The sequence below is a fragment of the Serinus canaria genome, chromosome 2, assembly GCF_022539315.1.
Source record: "Serinus canaria isolate serCan28SL12 chromosome 2, serCan2020, whole genome shotgun sequence".
NCBI lineage: Eukaryota > Metazoa > Chordata > Aves > Passeriformes > Fringillidae > Serinus > Serinus canaria.
In genome coordinates, this window is record NC_066315.1 from 149,001,178 (window position 1) to 149,023,504 (window position 22,327).

General features: G+C 44.3%; 1 protein-coding gene across 5 annotated transcripts in view; it reads right to left on the reverse strand.

Moving 5' to 3' along the window:
- The window catches only part of TSNARE1 (t-SNARE domain containing 1), a 456,778-nt gene that overhangs the window by 354,235 nt on the left and 80,216 nt on the right, over positions 1-22,327 (reverse strand). For all 5 annotated transcript variants that reach the window (XM_050970764.1, XM_050970765.1, XM_050970766.1 and 2 more), the window contains one exon: positions 1,010-1,132. In XM_050970764.1, the coding sequence (XP_050826721.1) occupies positions 1,010-1,094 (85 nt within the window). In that variant the 5' untranslated portion in view covers positions 1,095-1,132. The remainder of the gene's footprint in view (positions 1-1,009; positions 1,133-22,327) is intronic.

Below are 22,327 nucleotides of genomic sequence, written 5' to 3' on the forward strand. Positions count from 1 at the left end.
CAGAATAGCCTAAGAATCACTATTTACAACTGAACAGACAACTTGTACTTACTTCAATACCTCCTTTCTATTCAAAGAAAAAAAAATCAAAATTAACCCCAAATTTCTAAGAAGAGAGAAACCTCTGGTTTTTGTCTATTTTTTTTTTCAATATATATTTTTTTTCCATTCAGGGAGAGCCATTATTTGTGAAACAAAAAAAATGTTTCCCAAAGAACATTTGCAATCCTCAGAACATGAACACCAAATCAGGCTGTGTTAGTGAATACTGAAACCAAAGGCAAGTGGAGGGAGTGGTGACATTCTTCCCTGGTGAAAAAAGGAAAAGAGATCCCTTTGCCATGTTACCGGAGAAAGCCAGGTGCAGGAACAAAATGAAGGATGTGTTCCAGGTGAAAAACTTGCTCAAAGCCAGACTAGATAAGCCCAGATCAGCCCTAGGGCTGGTCTGGCCTCTGCTTAAAAAAATGACACAAAGAGAGAATCCACAGCCATTTTCAAGCGACTGTTTAAGGTTTCAGCATTTCCTGAGTGAGTTTTTGATCCTGTTTGCCACATCCAAGCATGTTTCCCAAATTCAAGCAGCTTCCACAGCAAAGTTATCCTCTGGGAAAGCACAGCCCACTGCATTTTATACATCCTCTCATCTACTCCCTCCATCTGCCAGCCTTAGAACAACCATTGAGACAAACTGCTTGTAAAGGTGATGGGGAGATGACAAAAGACACAAGCCACTTTAGGGAATATTCCGCATTTCTCCTTCTGGTTCGTCAAAATTCCTCCAAAACCCTCATTGGTGCTGAGGATGATAAGATTGGTAAGATGTTGGGCCTCAATCACGCAAATCAAACTGCAAAAGTTTGGGTTTCACCTTTGAAAATCAGTGTCAGGAATGACCGCTGGAGAGGGTGTGATATTTACACAGCAGCTACAGTGACCCTGAGCAAGTCAAACCTCAGCCCTCAGGGAACCAGGTGGAATAAATTACAGCAGGGGATCAATACTTCACCTAGAGGTTGATAGCCTTGTCTGGAAGGGCCTCCAAATGGGTTCCTGCTCCCAAATCCACTCCCATCAATGGATCCATAAGACATTTTCTGGATAGTGATGGATGCTGGATTACACTTCAAACCTAAAAAACAGAAAAAAAAGGACAGGCACAGCCCTGTTAAAAGTCAGTTAAACCCCAGTAGCCAAAGAAAAAAAGGACTGAGAAGGAAAATAAAAGACACAGGGCAATCTCCAAACTTCAGGTTGCCCACCTGCAAAAAAATTGAAAGCACTAAAATCCAGGTGTTCTGGACTACAAATGGTTTTGAGGGCAAGCAAGTCATTTGACCTCCCTGTGTCTCATTTTCTCCACTGATAAAGGGCAACTTTTAATTCCTCACTGTTCACAAAGTGCTTTGAGATCCTGAGCTGGAAGGTAAAGACTTAAGGTGATGCTGTCTTCTGGAACTATACCAGTACACAGCTGGCTGGAGTTTATCCATCACACTGCAGCCCTGATGAGCTCTCAAAGGAGAAAGTTTGCTGTTATAAGCTCCTGAGCCTCCAGCAGGAATACTGGAGCCAAATTTATTTTGCCTTGCTGGCTAAAAAAATAATAATAAAAAAAATTAAAAATCTGCAAGGCCTGAGGTAGCAGCAGCAGAATGAAATAAATGCAGGAGTCATAGGAAGACAACTTCTTCCTCTTTATCCACAGAATTGCCTCAACCAGACATCCTCCAGCATTCCAAGAGTGTCCAGGGCTTTGGTATCAAAATAGTTCAGCTCAAAGGCATGGAGATGATGGCAGCAAAGGAAGAGAGGAGGTAAAGGTGCTGCATGAGCTGGGAGATGATACAGGACCAAACCCAGCTGCTGCTTTCTTACACCAAGGCTGTGAAAAAATCACCCCAGACTGGTGTTTCTACCACAAAAAGAAAGTTACAATCCTGCAGGAATAGCAACACTTTTGGTGTGATGGCAAAATTGGAATGGTTTGGCTTGGCAGGGACCCTTAAAGGTCATCTAGTCCAACCTCCTTGGCCTGAAATATTTCTAGTGATGGGGCATCCTGGCCTAGTGTTTTACTCACCTTACCATAAACTAAAATTCTTCATTATAACTACTCTGTATCTACTCTTTTTCTTAGTTTAAAACCATTGTCCTGTCACTACAGGTGCTGCTAAAAAGTCTGTCCTTATCTTTCCTATACTAAGTATTGAAAGGCCTCATTAAGGAGTCCCCAGAGCCTTCTCCTCTCCAGGCTGAACAACCCCTGCTGTACAGCCTTTCTTCACAGCAAAGCTGGTTCATCTCTCTGATCATTTTGTGGCCTCCTCTGGTCCTGCTCCAACTGTTCCATGTCTTTCTTGTACTGGGAAAGATGTTGGGGTGTTAGGCTGGGTGACATGAGCTGTGATGCTTCATTCTGGGCTTGGATATTCAAGTTTCTCATGTTCTGGACCAGACATTACCCCTCTGACAGAGAGCTGGCAATGGCCTCCACTTTCTGTGGTACATGATGTCCTAATTGACAGATATCTCAGGAAAAGTCTCTTTTGAGGTGCACTGACACTGACACTTGCAGCTCTTCTTTTGGTTTGTCCTCCTTGCAAAGCAAAGCACCAGAAAATCCCAGTTCTGCACTGTACTGGGAACAGCCTGATGGCCTCAGGCACCTGTTGTACTTCATTCTCCTTTTTTTTTCTTTCAGAGTTTCAAAACCAAGCAAAAAAAAAAAAAAAAAAAAAAAAAAAAAAAAAAAAAAAAAAAAAAAAAAAAATCAGTGCTGAGATTCACCAGACAGCAGAACTCCAGGACCAAAAGAAATCACTCACCATCCTCCCTTAATTGGGCCAGACACATGAAAGAGGATGAAAGTGCAACTGCCTTGACAGAGCAATGGTTGGGAGCTAAATCCATTTAAAGTGGAGAAAATCCAGAGTGCAGCTTCCCCTGCCAGCCTCAGTGTACCACATACACACATAATTGGCATCCCAGGCTGCAGGTGCCCCCAGGGCAGAAATCCTTCATTTTAGGGAAACAGCCTTCAGCCCAAACTTATGGAAGTTGAGCTGTGATGGCCTGAGCAGCCAGAGAAAAGGTGAGGGTGTCTGTTGGAGTGGCTTCAAGGAGACAGAAAATGGAGCAAACAAGAGGAAACAAGGGGCAAATTTGTAAACCAAGACACTCAACAGCAAAACAATTCATCGTGTCAGCTGTGCAGAACTGCAAAACCCTGAGCTACAGGGAAATACAACCTACAATTGCACTTTCTCCCAGGAAACCTTAGAGCAACTTCCAGTAGCTCAGGAGGGCCTGCAAGAGAAGTGGAGAGGGACATTTTAGTAGGGCATGGAGTGGTGGGACAAAGAGTAATGGCTTTGAACTGGAAGAAAAAAGGTTTAGATTGGTTATTTGGAAGAAATTCTGTATTCAGAGGGTGGTGAGGCCCCGGCACAGGTTTTCCAGAGAGGTTGTGGCTCTCCCATCCCTGCAAGTGTCCAAGGCAAGGTTGGAGCATCCTGGGATAGTGGAAGGTGTCCCTGCCCATGGCAGGGGGCTGGAACAAGAGGATCTTTAATGTCCCTCCCTACCCAAACCATTCTGCGATTCTGTGGTGTATTGGTGGAAATTCTTGATCACAACCACTAAAACCTACAAGATTCAGCTGAAGATTCAGCTGGGAAGTCTGTGATGGACTTGGGAACAAAGCTCAGCTCTCCCAGGTCTCAGATGAGCTCAGAACTACCAGCACAACCTTCATCAGAAAATGCAACCCAAAATCCAAAATTTTCCCAGGTAAATATGAGCACATGGTAGACAGTTACCAGAAAGTCTTTGGGCAGAGATAAGGAATTAATTTCTTTATCTCCCACAGTTTAAGACCACTGCAAGGATTTGGGACAACCAAAGAGCTTGAAAACAGGCTCAGTACAGAGATTTTTCCTGACCCACCCTCTCTCTTTAGAGATAAGCAAGTGGAATCATTTCTTGCCATGACTTCCCCAAGGCCACAGACAACAAACATGGAGTGAAAGCCTCCACCCTGTTGTAAAACGCCTTGATTACAACTGGGCAAGTGTTGTTTTGGCAAACAGTGAATGCATCTATTTTTTCTCCAACAGAGTGGTGGCAAAGGGGGAGAGAGAAGGGGGGCTTTTGGAGCACTCCAAGTGCTTAATGTTGATTTATCATTTTCAGGACGTGTTTCCATTTTGAAGCTTTTTCTCCTTGTAAGGGAGGAAAAATAGAAAGAATTGAAAATGAAATATTTTGTTGTAGCTTAACCAAACCTTTTTAGCAGCAGCCACCTCCCACCCCATCCTACCAAGCAATTGAAATATTCCTTATTCATACAGCTCTGGAGCCAAATTCTTACCCCACAGTAATATATTTACAGGAAAATTTAAGAGCAGATCTAAATGCCTTTAATTTGATTGGCAATAAAAGCATTTCCCTCCCCATCCCCATGGCACTTCCCAAGTCTTTTGTCTACTGCTCCTCAGGGAAACTTGTCCAATTTACTGTGAAGGCAGTTTGTACAAATTGGAACAAGCATTTCCTAAACTACTAGACACAGAAGAAAAAAAGGAATAAGAAAGAAAAAAAAAAAACATTTTATCACAGCTTTATCCTCATCACCTGAAATAGAAATAAAAAAATAACCACATCCAAGCCAGACTAAAAGGGGCATGGATTTGTATTTTGATGAAATCAAGGGCTTGCTTTGTATATCTTGTACAAGCCAATCATGCCTGACTAGAAGAGCAGAATGTAGAATCTCAAGGGAAGAGTTGGTCCATAGCTCTTGGACTGGGAAAGATATTGGCAAGTAAAACCATGCAGGCAGAATTAAATTTAAGAGATCTGAACCCATCAGTCTCCATTTAGAGACACCTGGGTGGGCAGCATTAGTGGTGGGAATGAAAGCTGAGATTTCAGCATGGAAGAAATAGGTTGTTTATTATTGTTGTGATTATTGTTGTTGTTGTTGTACTATTACATCTCAATCATTAAACTGTTCTTATTTAAACCCACAAGCTTTCTCACTTTTACTCACCCATTTCATTTCCACCAGCCTGCTGGGGACTGTGAGGGAGTGGCTGTGTGGAACTTTGTTGCCAGCTGGAATTCAACCACAACAGCACTTTAGACAATTTATTTATATTTAAAGTTGAGATTGGCTGAGAAAGACATGAGCTGGAGCATTTCTTTCCAGACAATACTGGAAAAAAGTGGGAGAGAAGGACAGACATGGACATACTGGAGAGAATCCACTGAGGGACCATAAAGATGGTAAAGGATGGGATGAAGAAAGGCTGAGGGAGCTGGGGCTCTTCACCCTGGAGAGGAGAAGGATGTGGTGGTACTAAGGTGTCCCAATATCTGATGGAGCCAGACTCTTCCTGGTGGTGTTCAGTGACAGGACAAGACGCAAGAGGGATTGGAATACAGGAAATTCCACTTTAAGAAAAAAAACAAAACCTGCATGTTTTGGGGTTGGAGTGTCTTTTTTGCTAATTTTGTGGGTTTTTTTGGTTTTTTTTTTATGGTGAGAGTCATCAAACATCAGCACAGGCTGCACGGAGAGGATGTGGGGTCCCTATCCTAGGGGATATTCAAGCCCTGACTGACCATGTGCCTGAGAAACCTACTCCAGGTGACCCTGCTCTCAGGAGGGAGCTGGACAAGATGACCTTCAGATGTTCTTTCCTACCTGTGGAAATTCTGCAATTTTCCTCCTGTGATGCCTGAAAGAGCACCAGAGCCATTGATGGCCCTCTTGGCAGACTGGAGGGCCCTTACTGTGCCTATTTACTAAACAGGTGGAGAAAAGAGTAAGAAAATTGCAAACCTGCCAGGTTTTTTTTCCAATTTCCTGTAAAGACAGCAGAATAAAGCCACCGAAAGTATGGTGAAAACAAGAATTGACAGCCACTATGCAGCTGGCAAGAAGTCATATCAAACAAAGCTTCAACTCTTTATAGAAGTTAGCAGGCAGTGGGTACCTGTTATGGTCTCTTGTTTGCAGGGCCAAAGGAATTGGTAAAAGCTGCAGCGATTTTTTTTTTTTTTAATTAGAAAAATTATAGAATCACAGAACTGTTGGAAGGGCCCTAAAAATCCTCTACTTCCAACCCCTTCCCATGGGCAGGGACGTCTTCCACTGGACCAGGTTGCTCCAAGCTCCATCCAGCCTGGCCTTGAACAATTCCAGGGATGGGGCAGCCACAGCTTCTCTGGGCAACCTGTGCCAGAGCCTCAGCTCTCTCACTGTAAAGAATTTCTTTCTAATCCCCAATCTAAACCTTCTCTCTTCCACCGTTAAACACTCCCAGTGGATTTTTGCCATACCCAAAGAACAATCTGGGTGGTGTCCACCAAGCTCTGCTCTCTCCAAGTGTATTTTGAGCAGTGAGCTGGGTGATGGAACAGGAATTATCCTCATCCAATGCACACACAGCACCCAGCAGGGGAGTTAGAGGACAGCTCCAGCCTCCAGAACAATATTAACAAACCAGAAGTAATGTTCAACGAAGAAAATGAGGCTCTGCACAATCCAGGTCAACTGCAGGGGCCTGAATTTAGACAGAGCAAAGGAGAGCACCAGCAGGAGATGGGGAGCTGGCCAGGGCTGCAGAGAGGGATGGATGGATGGATGGATGGATGGATGCCACAGGCTTCCAGCTGAACACGGATCTGCAGTGACATTTCCTGTAACACGGGCTGTGTAAATAGGATTACAATCTTCTCAACAAGAGAAGCAAACCTTCTGCTTGACCCCACACTGTGGCTCCTCAGCTGTAAGCAACGAGCTGCTGCAAAGATTTTTTTGTCAGAGACTGAAGAGAGTCTGGAGGGAACTCAGAGAATGACAACAGGTCAAGAAAACATAGCCTGATAGGAAAGATTGAGTAAATGGGGTTGCTTTTCCTACAGAAGTGAAGATTGATGGGAAGACTCAGTCCTTCAATTCTGCAAGGCTGCTGCAAAGAGACAGGGAGGAAAACATTTCTTTTCATTCCTTTTGGGCAAGACAGGGGAATAGATCTAAACCACAGCTGGAAAGATGAACTGGGACATTGGGAGAGCCTATTAGGAAGGACAGAGCACCTGTGGGAACAGGCACCATGGAGAAAGGTCTTCTGCACCTGGAGGTGGTAAAACCACTAAATACTGGGTCCAGTCCTGTTTAACATCTTCATTGATGACCTGAATGATGGGGCAGTGTATGCTCAGCAAGTTTGCCTATCCCACCACACTCAGAGGAGTGGCTCCAAGCCCAATCCAGCCTGGCTGTGGGCACTTCCAGGGATGGGACAGCCACAGATTCTCTGAAAAACCTGTGCCAGGGCCTCACCACCCTCTGAATATGGAATTTCCTCCTAATATTAAATCTAAGACAGCTCTCTTTCAGTTTGAAGCGATCACTCCTAGTCCTGTCCCTTCAGCCCCTGTCCAAAGTCCCTCTCCAGCTCTCCTGGAGCCCCCTTAGGCTCTGGAAGGGGCTCTGAGGTCTGCCTGGAGCCTTTTCTGCTCCAGGCTGAACAGACTCTGCTCTCTCAGCCTCTCTCCAGAGCTGCTCCAGCTCTCTGAGCCCCCTCTGGACTCACTCAGGCACATCCACATCCTTCTTATGTTGAGAGTCCCAGAGCTCCAGGTGGAGTCTCACCAGAGCACACCAGAGGGGCAGAATCCCCTCCCTCACCTGCTGCCCACCCTGCTTTCAATGCAGCCCAGGACAAGTTTGGCTTCCTGGACTGCCAGAGCACCATTGCTGGGTCACATTGAGCTTCTCATCCACCAACACCCCCAAATCCTTCTCCTCAGGGCTGCTCTCAATCCATTCTCTGCCCAGCCTGTGCTTGTGTTTGGGATTGTCCTGACCCAGGTGCAGGAACGCGCACTTGTTGACCTTCATTGGGTTCACACTGCCCCACCTCCCTGCCCTGTCCAGGTGCTCCATTCCCAGCTCTGACACCACTTTGCTGATGGAGAAGTGCCTTCACTGCGGGCTTCGGAACTCATTCATGATGATGACACCTCTATTTCTGGATGACCCACCTGAGACATATTTTTTCTGAGGTTTTTCAAACAGATAAAATCCTTTGACCAACCGGCCTGACCTTCATAATGGAGCTTGCAGATAATTTCACATGATCATCTTTACACATCAACCCCTACAGCCTCTGGTCAGCCCAGGTCACTTTTTCCATAAGAGCCTCCCTGAGGCTCCAGCTAATGAAAGACCATCCCCAGCCACTGTGTTAGGATTTGAAACATCTGAACATTTGAACTTTGCTGTTTGATTTCTCTTTTACTTTTAACCCCCCCCTCAGATGCACTAAACAGTTTGATCTCCTTTCATTTCTCACTGGAAGATTTGTTTACACAGGATCCATGAGGAAGAATACTCAGCATTTCCTTGGTTTCCATACAGCTGCCTCCACTTCCCCACCTGTAAAATGGATGGACAGATGCAGAGCTCTCCTGTTGGCAGAGTACCAGAGGCTCACAGAATAATTTGGGTTGGAAAATACCTTTTAAAGGTCTAGAACCCTCCTGCAATGAGCAGGAACATCTTCAGCCAGGAATAACTTGGTTAATATGAAAGCTTTTTTGAAGTCATGAGATCAGAGGGCATATTTGCAAAGCCTTCTACTTAGGATTGACTCTGCCACTTATGTCATGGATGTGCTGCTTTTCAGCTTCTTTCCTTAGGGTTTTTTTCTCAATTATTAAAACCAGAACTCAATAAACCTGGAATTTACGTGGAAAAATGTCTTTTTCTCCCAGAGCCTGAACTTATGAACAAGCTCTGCTGTTTGATCACATTGTTTTGTTTTGTTGGGTTTTTACTCAATGGTTTTAGAATTGAGTTGGTGTCATTGCACAAATCCCCAGGTGCCTCATAACACAACTGTCAGAGGTCAATCAGAGTAGCTGGAGGGGATGACTTTCTTCTTTCTCACCCTGGGCCTTTGAGGTAATTTATTCCCTTCTGGATCTTCTGTAGTTTGTAATATTAGTGTCATGTCCCTGGATGGCTTTGGGCATGCAAGGAGAGGAGAGCAGTGCTCAGGAGCTGCAGAAATGCCAGGCAGGAGGGTGGTCAGGAACAATGTCCAGCCTGCAGCAGGGCTGGGAGTGCAGCAGTGCAGATATTCCTCACGCTTTGCTTCCCAGCTGAATTCTAAAGCTGATGGAAGGTCCTTGGAGAATGAAGTCATCTCTGTCCCCACAGCCTGAGGACCTCACTGTCTAGCCTAGGTTGACAAGACACAAAATACGACAACAAAAAAACAACAACAAAACCCCCAGGGCATCATATCCATAATCTTGTACAAATTAAACAGGCTTCCAGAAGCTTCTAGGGACACTTCTGTGGTACTTGACTAGCGTGACATCACCGATGACTGTGAACAGCCTGACTCAATCCCTTGAACTGTGCTCTTGTCTCCCCTCCTCCACTGAAGCGCATGACAGAGCAACGCGAACGCCCACGGCCTGGAGGCATCGTGGAGTAGATGCAGAGTAAAACCAGCAGAGATTATCTCAGGAATGAGCTGTTCCTGCTCTTCTCCAGATTTCCTCAGAAAGGATGACAAAAATTCTCTTTTTGCATTCTTCCTCATCAAAGTCCTTATTTGAGGAAAGCACCTGATTGCTTCCCAATGGATTTGATTTCTCTTCCCTGCTGCCACTGGAGATGTCTCCAGGAGCAGAGCATTTTGTCCCGGGAACAGATAGGATCAGGACAGGCTGCGAAGTCAGAGGCAGCGAGATAAGACACCCATGACATTTTATGGAGATATACACGGAGCCACAAGCAGAGACAGCTGGTTCACTGTGCCTCAAAAGCTCTGGCTGCTCTCAGCACATCTGATTGCAGCCTTTGCTCAAGCTCATTTTTCACCCAGCTCAGCAACACCACGCAAAGCCAACAGGAACAGTTCCTGTCTAACCCCTTCTTTCATCACTCAATCATCCCCAAGATTTGCAGCCATAGCAGCACCCATCAGGTAGAACAGACTCTTTCCTGCCATCAGAAGGCACCTCCAACCCCACCAAGCTCTGGATGCCTTCACTCAGGACCTCCTGTTGATGTCAGAGGGCTTCAGATCTGATGGACTGATACGAAACATAAAGCAGAAGGAAACCACAAGCAACAGAGTTTAGAAGGGGTGGATGCAAGTTGTCTGCACACATTTCACATTGCACCAATGTCTGCACATCAGACACGAAGAACAGAGGCAAGGAAAGCAATCTGGAAGCTTGCTGTCCTCCTTTCATGTCAGTCCCAGCTGCCACTTCAATAAACAGACTCTCCTTCCACATCTACCTATCTTCTCACAAGAGAACAGAAGACAGGCTTCAAATCCTGCACCAGAGACAGGCTGGCCTTAGGCAAATGCCAAGAAAAAGGGCTGGATATGTTTTGTTTACCTTGGGAATCTCAGATTCATAGACCCTCCCACTCCTCCCCCCCCGCTTCAGGTATGTAAACTTCTGGAGAGCAAAAGTACCTGCTAGAAAAAGTCTTCAATCAAAAGGATTACAGATGCCGTGGAAAGAAGGATGCCTTCTACCCTCAGAGCACAAGGCAGCACACCCTGAGACAGTTTGGCTGCCCAAAGCAGCAGATGAGGGTGATAAATGACAGAGTGATGGCACAGGCAAGACCAGCCCTCAGGACCCAAATACTGCTGGAGAAGCAATCAGGCTCTCCTGATACTGAGGAATTCAGATCAAGAGAAAAGAAGCCTCCTGAGTCTTTTGGGCACTGAGCTGTGTGTAATGTTCTCTGCTGTTCCAGGCCATACCATGGCAGTGCTTTCATGACTTAGTGCCAGGTCACTCTGAGCTCATATTGATCAAGATGTGATGTCACCCTTCCTATTTTTTAAACTGACATTAATACAACAGTTAAACATTTCTTCTGGCTCCTGAAGAATATGATCTAGACAGCTTCAAACCTTGGACTGCCTGAGTACAAACGCTCCAAAACTCTGTTGCTTCTACCTCAAGGGTTTTGTTTCTATTTTTTACCTATATTGCCTTCTTCTACTTGCTGTTTTGTGCCATGCTTTCTATTTTTTGTGAACCTTGCATGTAGAACAGTCTCAACCTATCCATATGCTAGACAAACACAGAAGTATTACATATTTCAGTGAACAGCAAAATTAAATTTCCAGTCAGTTCAAAATCCAGGTTTCATCTGCCTTTTCACTGGTTACAAAAGATGAATATTAATGTCTATTTGCTATAATAAAAAACAGGGAGGAAGAACACAGGAAAGAGGGAACTGGTGTCTAGTTTGCTACTCTGACGTTAGAGTAAACTTATTAATTATAAAACATGTACACGCACGAATGGACAGAGACCAACTGCACCACACTAGGTCAGCTTAACAAAATTAGAAATGGCATTTATAAATTTATATTGGATTTCAACAGAATAATGAAAAATGCATCTGAGGATGGCAACAAATTCTGAGTCCTGGGGAACATCTTGATAGACAAACCTGCAATTGCTTAGGGAAGGAAGATGCAGGGCAAAATGGGTGAATTAATAAAGTAATAGATTCCTAAATCCCAGGATCCTGCTCCCCCATCAACAAACATAACTCATTTCCACTTCCCAGAGAAGAAATATCGTTATTCAATAGACACAATCAGAATGTGTTCTCACCTCCACCAGTGCTTACTACCAGTCACATTATAAATAAACCTTGCAGAAGAGTAAATGAGAAGCAGCATGGTCTGGTGAGGACACAGTAACCAGTGGGAAATAAAGAATCTACTTCTACCTTTGGCCGTGGTTCATCAAGAAACAGAAAACAACTTGGTATCTTCATTTCAGGTTTCCTACCAAGACCACGGGAGAAGATGGAAGTCAGTCATGTCCAGTGTAAATCTAATCAACAGAACACAGGATAATGATGGAAAAGACTTCTAAGATCATTGAGTCCAACCATTAACCCAACACCACCGTGTTCAAACCCCCAAGGGCCACTTCCACAAGCCTTTTGAACATTTCCCTGGTTGGTGATTACACCACCTCCTCGAGCAGCCTGTTCCAGTGCCTGACTACTCTATTGGTGAAGAAATTTTCATGAATCATAGCCCAGAGTCAGCAGTGGCTGTGAGCCAATTTTCCCACCAGACTAAAGTGAGTTTGCTAAAAAACTTACAGTGAACCTGCCATTGCACATATTTGAGGAAACACAACTGTGGTCAATTTCCCAACTCATTCAGTTTTGCCACAACCTCTCACTGTCAAAGAACGTGTTTGATCCCTTAATTATTTCAAGTGGTTCTTAATATTCCATCAATCTGATCTTCACAGAAAGACTTTCTGCCTGTGCTTTTAAACCACAACACAATCTCTCTGAGCCAGGGGGGAAGGTGAGCACCATGATTATTTCAACTTTCCCTCTCCTTAAACAAAAAACATTTTAATTTTTTTTTTTGTAAACTAAATAAATGCTCCACAGCAGAGGGAAAGTCACAGGGAGGCAAGGAATTGATGGGGTTGCTTGCAGCAAGGCAACAGGATGAATATTAACATGGACTGAAGAGGAACGAGCAGTAGAGATGTTTTTCACCACAGACATTCACCAGAAGGACAAAGCAGAAAAACACAGCAACAAATCCTTGGAAATCACACGAACAACCAACCCTCATAAGCTGAGGATGCTCCGTAATGGAGCTGAGCCTCCTGCCACATCTCCTCCTTCCAGCAGAACGTGGTAGGGGAGCACAGGAGTAGCACAGCAAGAGAAAAGAGAGTTCACCTCATTTGAAGGCTTCACAGGCCAGGATGACAAGACAGCGAACACAGAACATCTGGATGTGTAAATATGTGCTGTCAAAGGAGCTCGTCTTCTCCAGACCAGCTGCACTCACAAAGCATTTGTGAGACAGCAGAGACAGCTACCAGCCTGAGGCAGCCTGTGGAGAGCTAAATTCATCCCCTTCCCATCATCCTTTCACCCTAATGACAGTGTCTTAGGTTGAAAGATGTGGCTGGGGGTGTGTGTTCTACTGCCATCTGTTAGAGGTGGGGCAGTTATCTTTGTTAATTGGGCAGTTTTCTGTGACGATGTTCGCAGGGGTCTTAGGATGAGGGAAGAGACGAGAATCTTGACTCCATGTTTCAGAAGGCTTGATTTATTATTTTATGATATATAAAATATTAAAACTATACTAAAAGAATAGAAGAAAGGATTTCATCAGAAAGCTTGCTAAGAATAGAAAAGGAATGAATAACAAAGGTTTGTCTCTGACCGAGACAGTCTGGACAGCTGGACTGGGATTGGCCATTAATTAGAAACAACCAAATGAGAACAATCACAGATCCACCTGTTGCATTCCACAGCAGCAGATATCCATTGTTTACATTTTGTTCCTGAGGCCTCTCAGCCTCTCAGGAGGAAAAATCCTAAGGAAAAGATTTTTCATAAAACATGTCAGTGACAGTTTTCTTTATCTCTTTATCTCTTCTAACCAATCCTCCTTCTGGGAGATATCTGCTCTTCATGGCCAGTGAATGTCACTGAATGGCTGATAAAATTCCATCATCCCTTTGGGAGATGCTCTGCCCAGGGGGAGGAGCCAAGCATTCCTAACTGGATAGAATCTGAGATTTGGAACACCACAGCAGCCTTTTCCCACTGCATTCCCAGAGGAGCAGCTTTCTTCTCCACTGGATGCCAGAGGAAGACCAGGCACATCCACAGCACCCCTGGACCTTCAGAGGAAAACTACACCCTTCTCCAGGATCCCTGCTCCAACAGAACCACACCTGGCACTGCAGGAGGGCTGCAGCCACCATGGAATGGGACTGCTGCCACCACCCTGACCCACAGGCTGTCAGGTTGTATTCTGACTGTCAGTGGTTTGGGTTTTTTTTGTACTATTCCATTTTTAGTTTTGCTAGTAAAGAACTGTTTTTTCGTATTCCCATATCTTTGCCTGAGAGCACCTTAATTTCAAAGTTATAATAATTTGGAGGGAGGGGGTTTACATTTTCCATTTCAAGGGAGGCTCCTGCCTTCCTTAGCAGACACCTGTCTTTTCAAACTGAGACAGACAGATATTTTGGGGTGCATTCACCCTCATGTTGAGAAAAGCATAGGTCAGGTCCGCTCTGACACAGCCTCCAATCAGTTATGAACCAGAGACCCTAAAAAGCCCCATTTCAGCCAATTTCACAGTTCAGCAGGCACTGGAGGACTCCTCCTTCCTGCTGAGGAGCTCTTGTAGCACATGATGGCACCAAAGGGAACCGAGAGCAAATATCAAGGAGAAAAAGCAGCTCGGCTCCAGCGCGTGACTCATGCGAGAGGAACGCCAAGCCCCGAGTGAGACAAGGCAAAACAGCTCAGTGGCAAACCCTGCCAGGAGAGAAGAGTTGCCCTTAAAAATGCAGACTGCTGTTTTTTCCACCAAGAAAGAGGGTGTATTTTTACACTGTGAACTGTGTGTAAGATCCTGGTGAAGACAGGACGCACAGTGTTGGGTGCATTTGTCAAAATGTGGGTGCCAAATATCATCTCAGATGTCCTGTGAGGCTTGGGTGAGGCTGGGACACCTGGCTGGTGATGCACAGGCCTCTGGGCTGGCAGAAGAGTGGGAAAAAGCTGCAAATTAAGGCACCTAAATCATGGAATTTTTTGGATTGGAAAAGACCTTTAAGATCATTGAGTCCAACCAGAGGACTAGGGTTGGCTACCCTAGTCATGTCCCCAGGTGCCACATTTACATGTCTATCAAGTTCTTCCAGGAATGGTGAATCCACCACTACTCTGGGAAACCCTGTTTCAATGCTTGACAAGCCTTTTGGGGAAGAAATTTTCCTTTATAGCCAATCTAAACCTCCCTTGGAACAATTTGAGGTTATTTCCTCTTTTCCTTTCACTTGTTATCTGGGAGAAAAGACTGACCCTCACTTCTCAGTGTGCACCCAGAGATACTGGGAGAGACTTAAGTCAATACAGCCAGTGAAGCGTGGAGACCTACTCTTGAAGTGAAAATACACAGAAGGTGCCTGCTTTTCAGTAGAAAGAGGGAGTGGAGGAAGTCTGCAGCTCCTAGGAACCTTAAATATACAACAGATTTTAAAAATCCCTGAAAATTTACCTTTAAATGTATCATTTTCATCAGTCTTTTCAATGTTTTATCCAATTCTACCACTTTCTTCCCAATACAGTAGAAGAACTAAAAATGTAATGTCTCATCAGACTGGGAAGAGAATATTGGAGGGCAGGGAATTCCCGTAAAGTAACACTCCATGAATTCCTGATTCACCTGGAAAAAGCAAACCTCCCCGTTTCTTTTTCCAGTGCAAGAGCTGTGGGGTAAAGAAGTAAATCGAGGAGGAGACAGGAATGAAAGTAAGAAAGAAGATAACCCTCATTTAAAGTCTAATTGAGCAAGAACTTCATGCCACAACCCGTTGTGCATCCTTAAACCTGACACAGGCTTAAAAATGCAACAGGACTATGGGGTTCAGCTGTCTGTCTCTGCTCCCACACACGCTTAGGATGGTTCTTTGCACGCTGAGCCTCAAAAGATGAGTCTAGACTCCAAGTTTTTTCGGTCTTCAGAATTGTTTATCATATCTTATCTACAAAGTCCCTTCTCTGCCCGACCGGGATCTGACCAGCAGGGCAGCCAAAGGCACTCTGACCGCCCACGAGGCAGTCGCATCTTTTATAGCAAAAACTACGTCTATCGTATTTACTCTTTATCCCCAATACCTATCACCCTCGTCACCACGTGCACCTTCACCCCAGACCAATCCACAAGTGCCAACACCACCACAGAAGATGGACGACAAGAAGAAGAAAAAAGAGCCTTGTGACACGCCCTGATTCCTCCATCTTGTCTCCATAACCCCCCTGTACCAAAACCCCAAAATCTGTGATTTACCCCATAATTATGTCTTCCCTTCACCATTCACACCCAAGTGATTCTCACAGGTTTCATCTCCTCATACACCCGTGGCACATCCCTAGATGGATCAAAATCAAGCCTCCAAGTGCTTCTGGCAGCATTCCAAGACTTCTGAGCCCCCCCAAGGGTTCTCTCAGTAGCTCTGGACATCAGGATTGATGTGCTGAGTTCCCACACAGGACTATGTAAAGAAGGAAGGAAGAAAGGGAGTACAAAAATACATTGTGTGGTATTAAATGTACCACTGAAGAACATGGGAAAACACTGGGAGAAGTCTTGACTATTAAACAAGGTTAGATCCAGCCCCAAGAGCCAGGTGTTAAGATAACCAGAACTACATCACCCAAGAGAGGAAAGAAAGGAGAAAGGAAGAGCATTGACAGAGGCCTGTCACAGAAGGATGCTCATGGCTGAGCATCCTTCTGTGTCCAGGCAGATCAAATCCAAATCCATCCTTGAATTTATGAAGGTGAACACATTTTGGAGACTAAAGGCAGGAATGGGCACAAGGAACTAACTGCTGCCAAGTTCACACCTGATGAAAAGCAAAAGATGCATCTGTGCTGTGCTTCATTTTACTGCTCTGTACAGGAGAACTGCAATTATGTCATATAATTGCATCCCTGTTAGGGATGAATGTGTATTAAGGTGGTTATAAGGTATAAAAATATTTAAGTCCCAATAAGGTGAGGTGAGGTGCGAGATAGACTCTGCTCTGCTGTACCTGCTCTCAGCTGGTGACAGCAACTCCTACAGAACTTCCACCACCCAGGAATTCCTGTTCCAACATCATTACACAGAGAGGCAATATAGAGCAGAAATGCAGACACCCACACTTGATTTTTTATATCCTCTATCCACATATGTCAAATCTCACTGGTCCCATTATTTCATTGTTTGGTGTTGTTTTTAGCAACTTGACTCTACGTAAACAACAGGATCCACATTTGAGAATTGTTTCCTCCTGCCCTTTGTAGCCATCAGCCAGTTTTTTAATTGATATTTTTTGACTCAAAAACCTTTTTCAGCTTGAAGAAAGCACCATTCTGAAACTAAATAAAACACAAAAGGAAGGAGACCTCTGTAATGGAGTTGGGACATAGACCAAAAGAACTTGTATTTCAGATGTTCTATTGCACCATTTACTTGTGCTACATCCAGAGTTTTGGGAAGCCATCCAAACCTGCACAGGCACAAAATAATCCATGGAAATTACAGCTTCAAGATGCCAGGGGCAGCAAAAAGTGTTTTGATGGGGAAAATGAAACTGAAGCTTGAAGGATGAGGTGAAAAGCATGAAACAGCTTATGCAGGAAGAGAACTGTCCAAAACATAAAGGGTGAACTGAGGAGATTTGTCACCACCAAAAAATAAAGTGACAAAGACAATGAAAGAAGCCCTGTGCAAAAATTAGTTGGACAAAAGCTGGAGGAGTTTTTGTCCTGTCCAGAGGTTTTTGCTTCCCCTCCTATGTCACTGGAGGATCCAAGGGTTCTAAGAGAGAAGAGGGGAGGGGATTGGTGGCTGCTAAACCCCTGAGCACATAAAGCTCTGAAGAAGAAGAAAAATCACGGGAAGTCCAAGGACACCTCTCTGTTCCCAAAACCACTCACAAGCTCATGGCTCCTCTGCAACATTTTTAAAAGGACATGTAGTGATAGGCAAAGGGGGAAAGGCTCCAAACTGAAGGAGGCAGGTTTAGATTGGATATTAGGAATAAATTCTTCCCTCTGAGGGTGGTGAGGCCCTGGCACAGGTTACCCAGAAAATCTGGGGATGCCCCATCCCTGGAAGTGTCCAAGGCCAGGTTGGATGGAGCTCTGAGCAACCTGGTCCAGTGGAAAATGTCCCTTTCTGTGGCAAGGGAGTTGGAACTGGATGAGTTTTTAACCCAAACAAAACCATTCCATAATTTGCATTCCCCTTGGTAAATAACCTGATTAAGTGACATTTAACTTGAAAAAAAAAAGCTCAAAAATCACATCAGCTATGTAAAAATGCAAACTGTCTTTAAATTTAAAGAAAATAGAAAAGCTTATCTGTTGTACCTTTCAAATCAACCACTAATTTCATTATTAAGAGGAAAATAAAAACACTGCAACTGGAGCATAAAAGAAATAGTTTAAGGTCAAATAAAATCACAAACAATTCAGGCAATTAAGATCATGGGAGCACTGGGAGGGTGCAGGGAGCTGTGTCTAATGGTTCCACAACACGACCAGAAATATTTATTCAAATTGACCAGTGCCTGCTTCTTTGTGCTGCTTTAATCCAAGGATTAAGTGTTTTCCATGAAAAAGATGAGAATCTGACCCCTAATGATCACATGACCATAAAAATCAGAAGGTATTGCTGTTATTTCAAGTAGGTATCATGAACAGCACCAACTAAATTTTGCCAGGCACTGTACACATTGCAGATCTTTCAGAATAAATCGTTTCACTGCAAAAACAGAGGGTTGTGCAGCCCCAGCAGGGAGGGGTAGTCCCACTTTAAATTGCTCACAGGAAACACATGCCTCTACCAGGACATTATTTTGCAGGGAAACATTTTAAAATTCGTCTTCAAACAGTAAATTCAAAAAGTTGAGGTAGCTGATCTCTGCAGATAAAATTAAGACAAATTATAAGAGAATGAAACGCTAAAAAAAGATATCTGGTCCAGATGGATTCCCGTCTGAATTCTATAAAATATTTACAGAACTTCTGTCACCAAAACTTACGTTTCTTTTTGATGAGGTGGAAGCCAAAGGCTCTCCACCTGTCTTATTTTTATTTTTTGGTTTTAAACTCTCATGGAAGATATAATAAAGTTATTTAGGAAAAAAAAAAAAAAAACCCAAACCAAAACCAAACACCAAAAAAAACCAACCCAAGACAAACAAACAAAATAAACTACCAAAATCCACCTGACTTTAATCAGTGGATAATTACTGCAACTCCAATAAATCAATGTTGATTCTACAAATCCTATACAAAAGAGAGATTATTCCTTTGCTTAATTTAGTCCAAAATTTTTCCCTAAATTCCAGGTTCAAGGTTTTGATCATTAAAATAGGCTTAGCTTGGATAGGCACAGCCCGATACCACCATCATTCACATAATAAATTAACAGCCTAGTCCCCTGACAGTGCTGTCTCTAGATACCAAAAGATACTTCATCATGTGTCATAGGGATAAAATACCCACTTTTTCATTTCAGACCAGCCACATTTTCTGCTCCTAAATCTGTAGATTCCATTTTCCAACAGCCAGACTGACAGAGCTCAGCTCCCTGAGGAGTAGGGGGCAGTTTATATGTACATGACATGCTGATTGACTTTCTGTTCGCTGTGGTCCCATAGGTGATGGAGCAGAGGGAAACAGAGCAATCCTTTAAACTGCCAATTATCCCATCAGTCCTGGCAGGATTTTTGGGGAAGGATGTGACTGAACACCAGATCTCAACTCTTTTGTTTCAGGGTGTGGATCCAGGCACGGATTGGTAGCTCTGGATTTGATGTTAAAAATAACAATGGGCTGAAACCAGGGGGATGAAGGTCCAGAACATGGCTCTCAGATTTCCTGCTCAAGGCTCTGCATCTTTGCTCTTCTCCCCACCACCAGAAAGGAAGCCAAAGGTCTTAAAACTTGAATTTCTACCACAACAATCACAGAATCATAGAATTTTCTTAGGTTAGAAAGGCCCTCTGAGGTCATTGAGTCCAACCCTTCCCCCAGCACTGCCAAGGCCACCACTAGCCCATGTACCCAGGTGCCACATCTCCACATCTTTTAAATCCCTCCAGGGATGGTGACACCACCACTGCCCTGGCCAGCCCGTTCCAATGCTTGTCAGCTCTTTCAGTGAATAAATTTTTCCTGGTGCATGTGCTAGCCCAAAATTTCTGTCTTTGTTGGCTGTTTTCAGCTCAATGCAGCACAAAGAACTATCTCCACATATCTATTTGCAGATTAAAAGGGAAAAACAAGCAAACAAGTAAAACCCACCCCACTGTGGTTTGCTTCCAAAGCCATTTCACGTATTATGAGATAAGAACTTAAAATGTTTTAGATGTTGGAGGTGTATCCCTTTTTTCAATCTGACCTTGGATTCATTACTCAGTTATTATGCTTTTTACAAGCAGAATAAGAGACTACATAATGATTTGGTCTCCACTGGATGTTGACTTGATAAACACTACAATTAATTCAAATTACCATGGTGCCCTTCCTTTCCCTTCACACTTTCAGAAATGTCTCTCTAAACCAATCTATGATTACCAGTCATACATAAAAGCTTCAGAAAAACACTCCTCCACAAGCATATGGCAGAGCAAATTCATCCAGCACTGCCGGTTTTCCATGGCCTTTATCTTGAGGAAGGCATTACACAGAGATAGAGACGTCTCCCCGTGCTGGCTTTCCTCAGGAAGGCACAGAGATATCCTTTATCCCATTCTGGAGTGCACCATATCCTCAGGAGAGCATCCTGCTCCCAGAGATGCTCCAGGCAGATGCAGACTGTAATCAGCCACCCAGGATCTCAGCTGTGACATCCACTCTCAAAGTCAAGCCTGCGCTTTCTAGGAGCTGTACCAGACTTCAGGCACATGCCATGGCAACCAAATTCAAGTGCACTTGTTCAAAACCCTCACTTACTCAGAGAGGAAAAAAAAAAAAAGCAGTGGGGGGGGGGGGGGGGAGAGAGGAAAAATATAGCAGCAAGTTTAACTAAGTACTTTATGAACAATATAATTCACAGGATCAACAAATCATTTAGGTGGGAAAAGACCTCTAAGATCATCAGGTCCAATCTTTGACTGATCTCCACCTTGTCAACCAGACCACAGCACTGAGTGCCATGTCCAGTTGTTTCTGGACACCTCCAGGGTTAGGGATTCCACCACTTTCCTGGGCAGCCCTTTCCAGTAGTTACCAACCTTTTCCATGAAGAAATTCCTCCTGCTGTCCAACCTGAACCTGCTCTGATGCAGTTCAAGGTCATTTCCTCTCCTTCTGTTCCTTGTTCCCTGGGAGGAAAGACCAACACCCATCTGGATGCCCCTCCTGTCAGGGAGTTGTGGAGAGAAAGAAGGTCCCTCCTGAGCCTCCTTTTCTCCAGGCTGAGCCCCCCCAGTTCCCTCAGCTGGTCCTTATAGGACTTATTATTTTGACCCTTTTCCAGCACCCTTTCCTTCTATGGACATGCTTCAGCTCCTCAGTGTCTTTCTTGAAGTGAGGGGCTCAGAACTGGACACAACACTCTATGCATGGCCTCACCAGTGGCCAGCACAGATGGACAATCACTGCCCTGGTCCTTCTGGCCACACTATTTTTATAAAATCCAGGATGCCCTTGGCCTTTGTGCCCACTTGGGCACACTCTGGTTCATGCCCAGACACAACAGCCACTGTTTAAAGCACAGCAATAATCAGAACATCCCCACCACAGACCCACAGCTCCTGATATTCCCCCCTGCAAGGGAAGGACTTGCATGGGGAACAGCACTTCAGCTGTCAAACATAGCAGGTATGAGTTAACCTGAACCATTACAGCCTCCCTCCTGTATCAGGACATTGTCCCAGAGCACACTGAAGCAATTCAGCCTCCCGGATTTAACAGCATGACACTGGTGCTCAGGTACAGCGAGATGGAAAAGCTCTTAAAATAACAACCTCAAACGGTGTAATTTCATTAAGGCAGGCTGACCCTTGCTGCTTCTGCTCATGTTCCTCCCTGGTATTGTTACTCTGTGATTTAGTTCACTCCCTGGAAAAAAACCTCCTCTTTCTTTCTGTCTTCCCAGTCCTGTATGTATTTATAAATATAGAGGAATAAAGAGAACACAGATAAATCCTCAAGGTGTTTCTTTCCATGCTGGTCTGAGCAAGAACACAAGAACAAGATATTTTGTGTGTTAGAGACAGTGGTTCACAAAAATGTGTGCACAGCCTTCCTTCAGTGCTTATTTAATTACCAAAAACAGGTACAAGAGCTAACAGTGCCTGATGGATACATACAAGACTCTTCAAGCTCAGCTGATGGTTCTGCAAGTTAAAGCCTCAAAAGTTATTAAAAACTACAAAATCCACAAACCTAAAAACAAATAAAGGGGAAAAACCAACCAAACAACAAAGCCTCAAAAGCATAGGATAGTTTGAGTTGGAAATCTAGCCCTGCCCTCCCTGCCATGGGCAGGGACACCTTCCTCTGTCCCAGGTTGCTCCAAGCCCCATCCAACCTGGCCTTGGACACTTCCAGGGATGGGGTAGCCACAGCTCCTCTAGGTAACCTGTGCCAGGGCCTCAGCACCCTCAAAGGGAAAGGTTTCTTTCCAATATCCAATCTAAATCTCCCCAACTTCAGTTTGAAGTAATTTGCCTTTTCCTGGTA